At 38.0% G+C, this 13,805-nt stretch overlaps 1 protein-coding gene across 2 annotated transcripts in view; it reads right to left on the bottom strand.

The window, feature by feature from the left end:
* Positions 1 to 9,930, bottom strand: part of LOC102213538 (lymphocyte-specific protein 1-like) — a 63,870-nt gene extending 53,940 nt beyond the window's left edge. For both annotated transcript variants that reach the window (XM_005751434.1, XM_005751433.1), the window contains exons 1-3: positions 9,770 to 9,930; positions 4,129 to 4,269; positions 1,377 to 1,635 (exon numbers count right to left, since the gene is read on the bottom strand). In XM_005751434.1, the coding sequence (XP_005751491.1) occupies positions 1,377 to 1,635; positions 4,129 to 4,269; positions 9,770 to 9,828 (459 nt within the window). In that variant the 5' untranslated portion in view covers positions 9,829 to 9,930. The remainder of the gene's footprint in view (positions 1 to 1,376; positions 1,636 to 4,128; positions 4,270 to 9,769) is intronic.
* Between the last annotated feature and the right edge of the window lie 3,875 nt (positions 9,931 to 13,805).

Here is a 13,805-nt window from a genome sequence, read left to right on the forward strand (position 1 = left end):
AAGTACAGGCTTTAAAACCAAGTTAGTACAAACGTCACTAATGTCACATAACTTTGCCGACATGTGGCCAACAGTAATGTTTTAATGTTCTTCGTTATTAAACATTTGCACATAAATAAGTGACATAATATTCAGTACTTACTTAAAGTTTACTCTTCGGGCGCCCCTCATCCGCAGTTTTTTTTCGGCAAAATTATCCACACCCACCGCCGCGCTATGCATTCTGGGATATGTTGGGCCACGAAGTCTACACTGCCACGTCCTTAAAATTCAGGGAAATGAAGGACGCATTTGAGGGCCGCATTTCGAGCAGCCTTCGAATTGGGACAGCCTTCGTCGCGTCGCTGTGACGTAATCGGCCTTAAAATGCGGCCTTTAAGGCTGCAGTCCTGAATTGGGATACAGCCCTCATCTGCCTTAAAGACGTGAATAAAGGTTTCTTCAGCCAGGACATGCGAGGGCGTGATATCCCTTACTTATGTGTTGTACCTCGTTCCTCTCCTTCAGGGAACAGAAGTTATAGACATAACTATTCGTTTCTAGTCTTTAGGTTTTGTCACTGTGCCTCCCCTGTATTACACGTTTCATGTCTAGTCTCCCTTGTCTTCATGTTTGTTTATCGCCTGTGTCTGTTTTGTGTCAGTTATGTTCCCATGTCTGATTCTTCCCCAGTCCCTGTGTCAAAGTGTGTGGCTCATGTTTCCTGTTTTATTTTGATAGTCCCTTGAGATGTGTTCAGAGTGTTCTGTTTTGCTTCCTCCCTGTCTCATTGTGTCAGATGAGTTCCAGCTATGTTTCCCTCCTGATTCTCATCCCCTCATTATCCTTTGTGTATTTAGCCCTCTGTCTTCCTTTGCCTGTTGTTGGACTGTCTGCCCTTTGTTTCCTAGTCCCATGTTTTTCTTGTTCCAGGTAATTTCGATCCATGTACTTAGTGTTTAGTTAGTTGAATATTAGTCTCCCTTTGCTTTGTTTGCATTTCATGCAGCCAGAAATAAAGGCTCACTTTTTGTTAATATTAAATTGTGTCTTGGTAGTCTGAATTTGGGTCTACTCTCTCTCTCTACACTCTTCACCGTCTGCCACTGCAGACATGACAATTTGAGCCTATATGAATGCTTCAACACTATGCACGCAATTCTTGTTTTTAAAGTCATTAAAGGCGTACGCTGTATAATCATTCCACTCTGAAAAAAATAACAAAATGACATGGCAATCATGCCCATGATGAGTGTATGTAAACATCTTACTACAACTGTAAACCAGAACTCTTGTGTCTGAATGAACCTCAGATCACTATAGTGAGGTAAATCTGCACTGAAGATGTAGGTTTAACACTATGTTAGTATGCCATTGAAGGTACAAATCTATTTGACCTTCACTGGAGCTTCTGTTGAAGTGTCCTGGGTCCTACTCCTTGGTTCTAGTCCTCCTGCCTCCTCCTGTCCCTCTTCATCCACCTGATGTTGGTCACTCTGAGGGTTTGGTGGTGATGCTGAAGGTCTCTGCTCCTTTGCCCTGCAGCCATTCTGCATCTCTTGCTCATTACGGGTTTCTAGCCTGTGGCTCCAGTCACTGAAACCTTCATCTTCATCCAGGCCCACGGAGCAACTGGGCTTCAGCTCCTCATCTGACCTAAGAATAGAGCACAGAAAATCTATCACTTACCTGATCTCAGAAACCGAAGCCTTGGCCTTGGGTGCAGTGTTTTTAGTCATGTAGTCTTTGACATGTAGTCTTTGACTGTGTTAGGGAGATTTGGACATTTTCACAGTACTCATAAGTAATTGGTCCTTTAAACAGAGGAAGGAGAAGTATCACATGCCTTTATGGGAAAGCCTGAAAGTCTCACAACATAGTATAACCAAAAACAATGTGTAAATAATTGTCAGAAAATAGCTTTAATACTTAATTTATGTATTGTAATTTAACCATGTTTTCATTATTGCTAATCTTAATGACATTCATAGTCCATATGGCAGACATCCAGGTTTATAATATCACTACAATAATCACTATCAGTGGTGCAAAAGGTCAATGTGAAGTTAGGCAGAAGATGGAAAATAACTAATCAGTAAATCTGGCAAAAATGGTCAGAATCTTACTAACTTTAATAAAATAAAATCTTGACAGCAGACATGGAGTTCAGGACCCAGTCTGATCATTTGAAATTTTCTGACTCTGTGTGTGAGAGCTCACCTGTCTGAGGTGTAGAAAGGTAAAGCTTTTAATCTACTATCCTGAGTGAGCCCATCCCAGTCAAGAGAAGAATAGTTATCAATAATTAATACGGTTTTCTCTCACATTGGGAACACCCTTACACAAGTTTAAATTATTCCCTCTTATGATTACACCCCCTCCACGACTTGAAGTCTTATGCACAACATCTAATGACCTGAGATGACCTGATGACAACCATGCTGAACTGATTTTTTTTTCCAAACTGACCACATAAGGTAGGAAAATATAAAAGGAAAGCCAGTCAGTTTTCTTATTTTCAGTTAATTCTGCTATTCACATTTTCAGAACTTGATAGTCAAGTTTAGATTCTGTTTAGTTAAATTTGTTAGGCAGCAAGTGAGCTTGCTTCGGAGCAAACAAAGAAAATATATTCATGGGGGCAAAACTGTTGAAAGATGGCTGGCAGGTGGCATATGGGATCTTAGGTTTCAAGCTCCATGGAAACAGAGACAATAAATGTGGAAACACCAAACAGAGGCACTGCTGCCTCCAGTTTCAGAAAACCTCAAGTCAGCAAACCAACCTTATAAGCAGCAACAGATTAAAAGCTACTGATGTCTCTAAATAAGTAGAATTTGTTTTTACACAAATGTTTCTCTTTAAAAAAAGCCATTTTCAGATTGTCCCTTGCTAGAGCAGGAGGCACTGGATGTCCTTTGGCAGAATGTCTTACACTGGATCTTCTTCCTGATGCAAACTCAGAGGGGATTTGTGTCTCTCACTGGAATCAAACTGTCACCCTCATACTTGCCAAGCATATGTGTTAACCATTACACCACTGGAAATTCCAGAGTACCCTAGATTTCTCTATAAAGGTTCATATTATATTCAGCATTTCAGATTTTAGCAACTGGAATTCTATTTAGATTCATCTAATTCAAATCTTGTCCTTTTAGCAATCTATAATAACAGGTGTCTCACAAACTAATTATATGTGACTGGGTGGTAGTTAAGGCAATGGGTCAGGAAAAGAACTTACAGTTGTTAATACAGACATTTTCTGATAAGAGGATGAGTGAGTTGTGCAGTTTTTGCTGAGTATCATAAACTCAAGCGATGGGAATATTTCCTCCAGAGATTCCCTTTCTGACATCTGCCCATACAACCGGAAGCTGATGGTGCAGCAGCTTTTTCAGCTCCTTTACCTGCAGCATCACTGGGCTAGGTAACTGGGCTGAATGTACTGATGACACCAACACACGCTTTTCCACAACAATTAGCACAGACAGGCTGAGCTGTAAACATGAAGAGCAGCCCGTCTTCAGTGTTTGCTGTAAATGCAATGGTTGGGTTAGTGAGAGAAACCAAGCCTTGTTGGAACAGATAGTATCAGCTGAGAAGTCTTGCTAGAAAGCAATCCAAGCAAATTAAATATTCTTCTTGGTTGTCTTATTGGTGTACTAATCCCAGCTTCACTTGATTAACATTCCTAAGTTTTATAAACTGCTGCATAAAGACTAAACATGCATGCAACTCATTAGAAGAGTCTTTAACTTGGACATTTTGCAAAGTTTGTGATGTGAATTCTTGTTGTTTTAAGTTGATCAATTTATTACTGTGAAGTATTCACAGAGCACAAGCTGTCCTTGTGTTTAATGAAAGTACAGCCTCTCTAAGCAATAAAACATATTTTTTAAAAGTGATGTAAGTGGATGGATGGACACATATCCTTTTACAGCTCTGTAACATTTCTTTGGGTGGAAGACTATAAAAAACTCAGCTTAAGCCTAAGATAAAAGGTTATTTGTTATGTGACGGGAAAAATTACATACTTTTATATTTTCTGTTTCTAGACAGACTTGTTGATATTTATGTAGCAAAAGCTGTAAGAAGCTGAATAAGAAGCTGGAAGGCCTGACAAACAATGTGTGCTACAACATTACTTACTCTGTGTTTTGTGTGTAGTGGTTCTGTTGGGTGGGCTCGAGCCAGGACGGGCTCTTCTCTCCTCTCTGCTTTTCCCTGGCCCTTCTCCTTCTCTCCCGCTCAATCTCTTCAGCATCCTCCTGGCTCCGCTGTGCTGTCACCCTGCAGTTCGCACAAATATCATTACACTTACAGGACACACAGTGTATAATGCAAATGCAATGTTATACATTTTAGAAAAGACCTTTTAAGAGGCTATATGTAGCTTATCCAGCCCTTACTGGATAAGCGCAAGGACATGGATGGATGGATATATTAACTCTAAATGGAAATCAATTCTTCATTAATTTTTACATACATACATACATTTCCAAAAAAGTGTATTTGAAAAAAAAAGCCATAAGTAGTTGTAAAATTCTTCTCATAGTTTTCATGTAATTACTGTTGGTGGACTTTTAAGCTGTTGAAGAGATGGTAAAGTTGGCTTCCCCTCAGTGTGTGCCCATGTAACTGCCCAAGGCTCCCCAACCTTCCAGATTTGCTACATTGTTCTGAGTTTGTGGACACCTACTGTGAATATTAGAACAACATGTGATTATTTAGAAGGTTACTCTGCCAGGAAATATGCTGCTCTGAAAGCCAGTGTTTTGATTCAGTATTTCCATGAGAGCGCTGATGTTGAGCAATAATGCCTGCATTGCTCCAACTCATCCCAAAGCTGTTGAATTGAAATGAGGTTGGGGCTCTGTGGATGCTCTTAGAACTCGGGGAAAAAAATCTTTTGGGAACTTGCTTTGTACACAGGGTGCTACAAAGATGTCACTGAACTAAAATTTCCTTTAATTTAGTCTAAGAGGCCAAACCCAGGATGATATAGTGAGGATTGAAAGTTGTAAGAAATGAAAAACTGAACTGACCTTATTAGCATCGAGCAGCCACGCTGGCACCCAGATCTATGTTATGCACATTTGCTATTTATCTGGTACAATGTTGAAATGAACCTATGGAAAAGTCTATGCATGATGAGTTTTTCACACATAATTTAAAATTCACTGGAAAGAACGAGTTCTTTCCCATCAAAAGCGCATTAGTTCATTTGCCCGATTGGTTTTAGCTTCCAGTGGGTGTGACCTGATAACAATAACTCCTTTTATTGTCCAAGAACATCTGGTGGAGTTTGAGCCAGCTGCCGTGCTTTTTCACTTAATTTCAATCTCGAGAGAAAAACAGAGAGAAGGAGAGTGAGGAGGTGGAGGAGGAGGTCAAGATATGGAGGAGAAGGACAGAGAGAGACCTTAATGCTCCATCTTGTCATACAACTCGAGGTCTGGATAAAGTCTTGTCTGGAAATTGGAATGAGCAAAACCTCGGAAATATTTATTCTGATTGGCTGGGAGTTTGACATCACCTAAATCTCTGGACTTTCTATTGTGTACAGAAAGGGTCTTTGGAGTGTGATGTCATTGTTTTGAAGGAAAATGTCAGCTCATTACAATTTGGATACAGTTTTAACAGCCACAATGGCAGGGAATTCATCACTTTAATTGCTTCTGTTTGGAAACATAACAACATTGTTGCATATTCTTTATTTCTGGCATGCAACAAGAGACGTTGGGCTTAAAATAAACACCCTGGAAGCATTTAAAAAAAAAAGACAATAAATGATTAAGTTTTAGCACTGTGTGTAAACATTCAACTATTCAGCTTTGATTTCTTTCTCTGGAATGGGATGGTAATTCTAATGTCCATGTTGTAGTATAGTATACACATCATTACATGATTAGCTTGATGAATGATACATATCACCTATATATCACATCGAATTTATTCCACACTAACTTGTTTTGGAAATTGTTAGTCTGTGATCAATCTGTTTGAACCGTATGCATTGGTAGAAAACTGCACCAAAGAAAAAAAGCATCAAAATAAATGATGGGTGTAAGTTTAATAGTGAGGTAGTCGATTCAACGCTATGTTAAAATATGACTACATAACATTAAATATCACATTTACATCCTGGTGCAAATAATTGGTTTCGTTTGTTTGTCAGATTTTTATTATTATTATTTTTAAAAAGGGATATTATCTAGTTTATGGATTTAGTTTGCTATTAAAGCTAGCATTAGCTGCTAAGTTATCATTCTTGACTCTTGTCCACAAATAATCACTGCTGGCCCATGCCAGCAGTCAAAAAGCTTCAAAATACATTACTTTATTTTTAGTGTCTCATTTTGAAATATTTTTTTCTGATGTTTCATAAAACTGTACAAGAACAGCAGGAACAAAGAAAGGCAAAAGTGTGATCTTGTTGGTTCTAACTGAAGGAATACATAAAACATGCAGAAAATTTGCCAGTGCAATGCAATGCAAAAGGCTTAAATATAAATCAGCTCATCTGTGGATAAAATCTTTGTGAAAGTTTTTAATAAGCAACTGAAGAAAATCTCATTGCTTAAGACTTTTAGTGAGGACGCTGACCATAAGTTCTAAGTCAAACATGCTGTGGTTGTTATGTGGGAAAGTGACCTACATACGATTGTACTCACTAGAGATGTAGTAGGAGTCATGTTGTCAAGTCTGTCTTAAGTTTGCTGTAATCTGATTTGATGTGTGACAGGGCTGTTTTGGCTTCGCAGTCAGGCTATGGGGAGAGAGAGAGTGGGTGGTGATGGGTCAATTGGAGATCAGGTTTGATTGTCTGGACCTCATCACTACTGCATGAAATGTAACAAGGGGAAGAAGCATGAAATCTTTATATGTCCATATGTGTTGGCTATTTGCTCGCTGATGTTTGATGTTTCTGTTGGTGTCTTTTGGAGCATTTTGAATGAAATTATCTGACAAATAATATGACCTATTGTGAGGTACAATGCACTCAGAAACTAAAGTATTTTTGATTGGATGTTGCTTATAACTAATTAGCACCTATGCGGTTTTTGAATACACGATGGCAACAAGCTAACTAGCATTTTCTGACAACTGTTAACCTCTCATCCAGATTTGTTACATAAACTTCTAGCTCCAAAAACAAAAATGGCAGCTGAACTGCTAACCTGAACAGATTAAACATGTAGGAGTCTAGAACTCTTCTCCAGAAGAAGTCACTAAATGAAGTGACCTAATGTTTCTCACACTGGAAACGCAACATCCAGAAGAACAGAGTCAACTTTTTGAGTGGGCTATGCAAATGTTTTGGAGCCTTTTGGAAAATGATAGCCTGTTATCTATTTAGCATAATTTGTTGCCTCAAGGACAGCCTACCTGCTTCCTAACACACACACTGTTTGCTTATCTAAAAGCTATGTTTAGGAAGTGGTATAAAAAACTGTGTCAGGTTAAATTTCAGAATTAGTTGATCATGCTTGCTGAATTATTATTTCTGTGCAAAGGCAAATGTAGTCTTATCAATTCCTGTAAAAATTTAAATTAACGCATGAAATAATTGCAATTTTACATATGTTGGCCAAACTGTAAATATAGTACTCTCACATAGTCTTTAATTTTTATGGTTTGTGATGTGATCTAAAATTAGATGACATCCCACTGACACTATGTCCTTAAGTAATTGCTTCCTTTGAGTAAATAATAATTATGTACCTCTCTGGAAGTTGATTAGGCAGTATTGCGGCTGTATAAACTGCATATTTGTGTGGTGAGGTTTATAGAGTCACATCACTTTGTTTAAGGTGAGTTGAACTTTATGGTTTCTGTCAAATGTTAATACTGGCAAATGTCATGCCTTTGTACTTATTTGAGCACTCAAAGTATTTTCTTATTAAAAATCTCATTCACCAATCACACACATTCATACGGTGCTTTATAACATTCACGCACACACATAGTCCCATATGGTCCACTGGGGTAACTGTTGGGGCAACTGTTGTTGGAGGATACTGGCGGAGTCAGGGATGGATTCACCAATGTTTTGACTGGTGGATGACCTACACAATCAATCCATGCAACGTGTGGTATAACATCAGCAGCACTTAATCTATGCACACAAAACAGTAGACAAAGAAGTGACCAACAGCTGGCTTGTCTGCTGACTTGTTGCATTCTACACGACTGCTTTTAGATGCAATAACAAATCAGTCTGGCAGTGTGAAACTGTTTGTGTGATCTGCCAAAAAGCACAGTTTTGTATTGTTGCATTTTCTTCACATGCTCAGACAATGTATTGTCTCTGCAGAGTGGTCTGAACTACACGGTATCCTTGGGGTCTGCTGGGGTATTTAACACAATGTTAATAACCATAAAATTACAGAGGATGTCTGTCTGATTAGCATAATTTTTTCCACCATTTACACAATGAGGCAATGCAGGCCTGCAGAACAGGATTTTCTTTGTGTGTGTGTGTACCTGTATGTGTGTACGTAGTAGAGCAGGAGGGGGTTCAGGAGTCAGCCAGATGATGTCATAGACATTAAGAAAGTTGCAGCTATAAAGGAAGCCACTGAACTCAGCCTAATGTCATTTTGAGTATAGTCACATAGCAATGCTCCAGCACTCATGGAGGAAACAAGAAATACAAGAAATACAGAGACAATGATTGTATCACTGATTCAGGGTCCTGTGCCTATTAGAGGTGAAAAATTAGAGCAGATTGCTGTAAATGGCCAAATTAGGCAAATAGAAAACAGAAAGCAACAAATGGCTGGTTGAATTAAAAATCATTGTGATGATAAAAGTAACTTAAATTGAGCCATTACCTCCATTGTTTTAAAGGAGGAGCTGAAGAAACTGTTTAGAACTCATTTTACAAACTTCTATTTAATTCTTGGTAACTTGTCAGGTAATGCTCCAAAACAGTGGTTAACAACTAGTCAGCAGAAGACACTTCTTTACGTTTTCTTTAGAAAAATACTTATTTTTTGTCTTATTTTGTTTAACACTAAAACTACTAAACTATACATTTTAATTTCTCCGTTACCACATTTCTGGTTTAGAAGTATACACAATTTCAGTAGGATGTGAAATACGATTCAGATAAATGTGGTGCAAACTGGTTGCAATAAACCTAAACAGGGGTGAGGTGACATGTAAGTACAAAACAGAGATACTGGACTGCTTTGTTATAAGCTTTTCACTCACATCATTTGAAAAAACAGTCACAGCTTCATGTTATTTGCCAAGTACTCCATTGTAATGCTGAAGTCATGAGGATGAAATGTCTTGATTTTCAAAAAACCCACATCACCCATCTTCAAGGACATAATTTAAACCATGAGACCTGCATGCATACAATTGCATATTAAAGATAAAGTAGAAAGGACTAAGTTGAAATCGAAACATAAAAAAGCCATGCTGCTTTTCTGCTGTAATCAGTTCATCTCTTCATTTTTACAGTTTTTCAATTTGTACATTACAGCCAATATAGATGACGCTTGGTTACAAACAATATGGTCATATGATCATAATATAAGATGTATTACAAATATTGCACGTTCAAAAATGTATCTTGCTTCAAAGTATGGCTGATTGAAATTTTAGCTGTACTCATAGGTTTTTAATATCTGCTAGATATGCACTTATCTTAAGTTTATCGCTAGCATTTAAATATGCATTTGCATTCTTCTACTGTTTTGGCTGATGTGTCATTATGTATCTACTCATTTTATTGTGCAGGTGAAGAATCTGTGACCAAAAAACATTTCCCACTGACCTGATGAGGTTCTGCAGAAGCTGCCTGCTGGAGCTTCTTCTTCTGATGGAGTCTGACATGGTGAACTGGGCCGCTCCTGGTCGTGGTCCTGGATTCAGTCCTGCTTCTGAGTTTGGTGTACTCTTAGACCTTCTTTACAGCTTTTTTCTTTTATCTTACTAGCTCAAGTGGGCCTCTCTCTATTTCTGTCTCCCCCCTCCCCTCTCTTTCTGATCTCAGGTCTCTCCTCCCCCCATGTGGTTTTCATTGAGGCACTTTAACCCCCTCCACCTCCTCTTGCCCTAACAAATGTCATGTGACTTTCCCAAGGGGGAAAGTGAGATGATATCATAACACTGAACTGGTAACAATACTATATGCATGTAACTCTGTGTTTTCTTTCATTTAATTATTACTTATATTCATTTAGTAACACTTCAGACTGTTAATAATGCACAAATGTATACTTCCTATGTTGTTTTCTAATGAAAAAGTACATTTTCTTTACATTACCTGAGAATATTCAAACACTCGTTACCAGTCAATATCTCTCATTCAAAATCCACAGAGCCTGAGCTGCTAAGTCATTTATGTCAGCCACTGCAAGTGAAACAGACTAAAAAGCACTGGTATCACACTTTTTAACAGATTCCTTCAGCATGTGCTCTAAAGGTTAAAGGTCATGTTGACTTTTGGTAATTGATGAGCTGTCACTTTTCTGTTCTCTTTCATGTAGCACAGCAAAAACAACTGGAAATGTCTCTGTGATCTTTAGTGCTCACAGTCCTGCCTGGAACTGCTTAACACCAGTGAGAGTAGCTCAGTCAGAGCTCGGAACCTGTCAGTTTTAAGGAAGTTTGTGTATATTTTGGATTTGATAAGATTGAATTGTTGTTTTATTTATCAATTACATTTTAAGTTCTCAGTTTAAATGCAGTACATAAAAATATATGTGAGTTAAGAATTTGCTAGGGACTATAATGATGTTTTTGCACCACTGGCACTGCTGGCTGTCATGTCTAATCTCTCATTGGTAGAAAGCATAGACAGGAGGGTAGGGCTGTCAAAGTAATCTTAGTTCAAAGGTCAAAGTCTCAAAAAAATAAAATAAAAAAATAAAAAAGCAAAACAAAAACCTTCCCTGACTTGTAACAAAAAGAAGCACAAGTGCATACTGAAAATGTTCATGTTTAATGGATGATTAGGAGGGCCATTACAAAACCAGCTGTTGTAAATCAAAGCAACACATCAACGTCACTGCTTGGCTTTCACTGAGTTTTCTCAAAGCAACCCTTACCACTCGACAGCTAAGGATTTATCTGGACAGTGATTTTCTATTCAGTTCAGTTTAGTTCCGAAATTACAACAACAGTCACCTAAAGGCACTTTATAGTATAGGTAGTTCATACAATAAGGGAGTGAGGGAGACAGAACAACAGATATGCTGTGGAAGAGAGCCAGAGATTAATAGTAACTAAGTGCAAAGTGGTGTGTAAACACATAGTGATAAAAATCTGAGTGAAGAAGAAACACTTAATGTATCATGGGAAGTCTCCAGCAGCCTTAAACCTATTGTAGCTTAACTAAGGGAGGAATCAAGATCCCCTGATCCAGAACTAACTATATAGTTTGTCAAGAAGGAAAGTTTTAGGCCAAATCTAGTAGAGAAGTTGTCTGTCTCTGGAATCCTAACTGGAAATCCCAACTCTGCCTCCAATTGTACTTTTATATACCCTTGGAGCCAAGTAAACCAGTCTGAGAGTGAAGTGAAACATATACTATTTGAATGAAATGGGAATATGAGGTCTTTAAGATAATGTGGGGCCTGATTATTCATGAGCTTGTATGTGATGGGAAGGATTTTAAATCCAATTCAGATTTAACAGGGAGAGGCCAGTATTGGCGGACTATGCTCTCAGTTTCTAGACTCTGTCAATACTCTTGCTCTAGCTGAAGGCTTTTCAGTGACCTTTAGAACAACCTGAAAATAAAATAATAAATTACAATAGTTAAGCATAGAAGTAATAAATGTATGAACTAGTTTTTCAGTATCATTCTGAGACAGGACAATTTTACTAATATTTTTGTTTGTTTGTTTAATATGGGCACTGAAGAACATGTCCTGGTCAAAAATAACTCAATTCCTTACAGTGTTACTGCAGGTCAAGATAACCAGGATAAATATTTGATTAGACACTATGTTTCTAAGATTTTTGGGTACAAGAACCTCAGTTTTATCTGAATTCACAAGCAGGAAATTAGAGGTCATCCAGGTCTTTATGTAATCAAGACATTTCAGCAGTTTAATGAACTGGCATGTGTCATCTGGCTTCATGGAAAGATACAGCTGTGTATCATTTGGGCAGCAATGAAAATGTATACTATACTAAAAGCCACTGAGTGATACTGCACAGGGGAAGCATGCATAATATAAATTGAATTAGAATTAGACCTAGCACAGATCCCTGTAGAACTCCATAATCAACCTTAGTGTATGAATAAGAATCCCCATTTACATGAACAAATTGGACCCTATTAGATAGAAATGATTCAAAGCTCTACAGCCCAATACAAATAATATGTACAATGTGTTCTAATCTCTGTAATGAAACATTGTGGTCAATAGTATAAAACGCTGGTCTATGAGAATAATCACAGAGATGAGTTCACTGTCAGCAAACATTAGTAGGTCATTAGTAACTGTCATAAGTGCTGTTTCTGTAATGAATTTTTAATCCTGACTGAAATTCTGCAAAGAAACCATTCCTCTGCAGACAGCCACTTTGCTGTTTTACAACTAAATGGTAAATGGTAAATGGCCTGCATTTTTATAGCGCTTTTCTAATCCCTAAGGACCCCAAAGCGCTTCACACTACATTCAGTTATTCACCCATTCACACACACATTCACACACTGGCGATGGCAAACTACTCTTTCAAGATTTTTTTTAACTAGAGAAAGTTTAGAGATTGGTCTGTCAATTGCTTAAATTTGAAGCACATGAATAAGGCAATCTGAATCACCATTCGAATTTGAAATAACTAATGTGGCTTTTCACAATTTTTTTTTTTTTTTAACAAATGTATGTCTTTTAGTGGACATCATAATTCTGCCACCACATTTGCTGTAGTGGAAGTCTGTAGATTATGAAACTGATTCATAATAAGCCATCCATCCATCCTCTTCTTCTTATATGTTTCAGCGTCTCAGGGCAGATGGAACCTATTCCAGCTACAGATCTATTTTTACCAACTTGAGGTAAAATGCATCCTGATACAAAACAAAGTCAAAAATTGTGTCCCTGACCTAGACCCTTTGGTTGGGTGGTTTTGGACTGTGAGACTGATAGACCTGCTGTGTGTAAAAACAAACAAACAAATGGTTGTGGACTACCATTTCAAAACTTCAAAGAAACAGATTTAAAAATAATGCAAGACCTGGAAGGATTAAGGTGTAAGAATACTGAACTACTTTTTCCTATAATGGGACTTGGTGCTTTTTAATTACATTTCTGAAAGTAAAATGAATAGTATGATAATAGGAAAGAGCTGGATAAGAATAATAAACACACTAGATAAGTGAGATGAAATAAGTAAAACTTCAACTCAGAGATAAAGCTCTTTCTGGCATTGAGAAACTGTAGAACAGCTTGAGAATGAGGCTGAAGAACTAATGAGTTGGTTGGATCTGGTTACTATTCTGCAGGTTTATTAATAAGATATGGCAGCTTAGAACATGAGCTGCTGGTGGAGGGGGCACGATAACCTTAGTCACATCCCCAGTGTCAGAGCATTGGGGCCCGATAACACACTGCTTGTTTGTTTGCTTGATGTTTTGTCCTAAATTTGACTTTTTTAATGCCTCGATTAAAGTTGCTGTTCTGCTCCTCTGCACGGAGGAGACTTTTAGACTTTTAAATTAAACGCTCTCTGTCTATCATTCCAACAACACAGATGTGCATTAGGTCACCCAGGCATTTCCAGCCAGCACTCATTTACACACACACACACACACACACACACACACACACACACACACACACACACACACACACACA

This window comes from Pundamilia nyererei, unplaced genomic scaffold (assembly GCF_000239375.1).
Source record: "Pundamilia nyererei isolate P.nyererei 1_Seehausen unplaced genomic scaffold, PunNye1.0 scaffold00310, whole genome shotgun sequence".
Classification (NCBI taxonomy): domain Eukaryota; kingdom Metazoa; phylum Chordata; class Actinopteri; order Cichliformes; family Cichlidae; genus Pundamilia; species Pundamilia nyererei.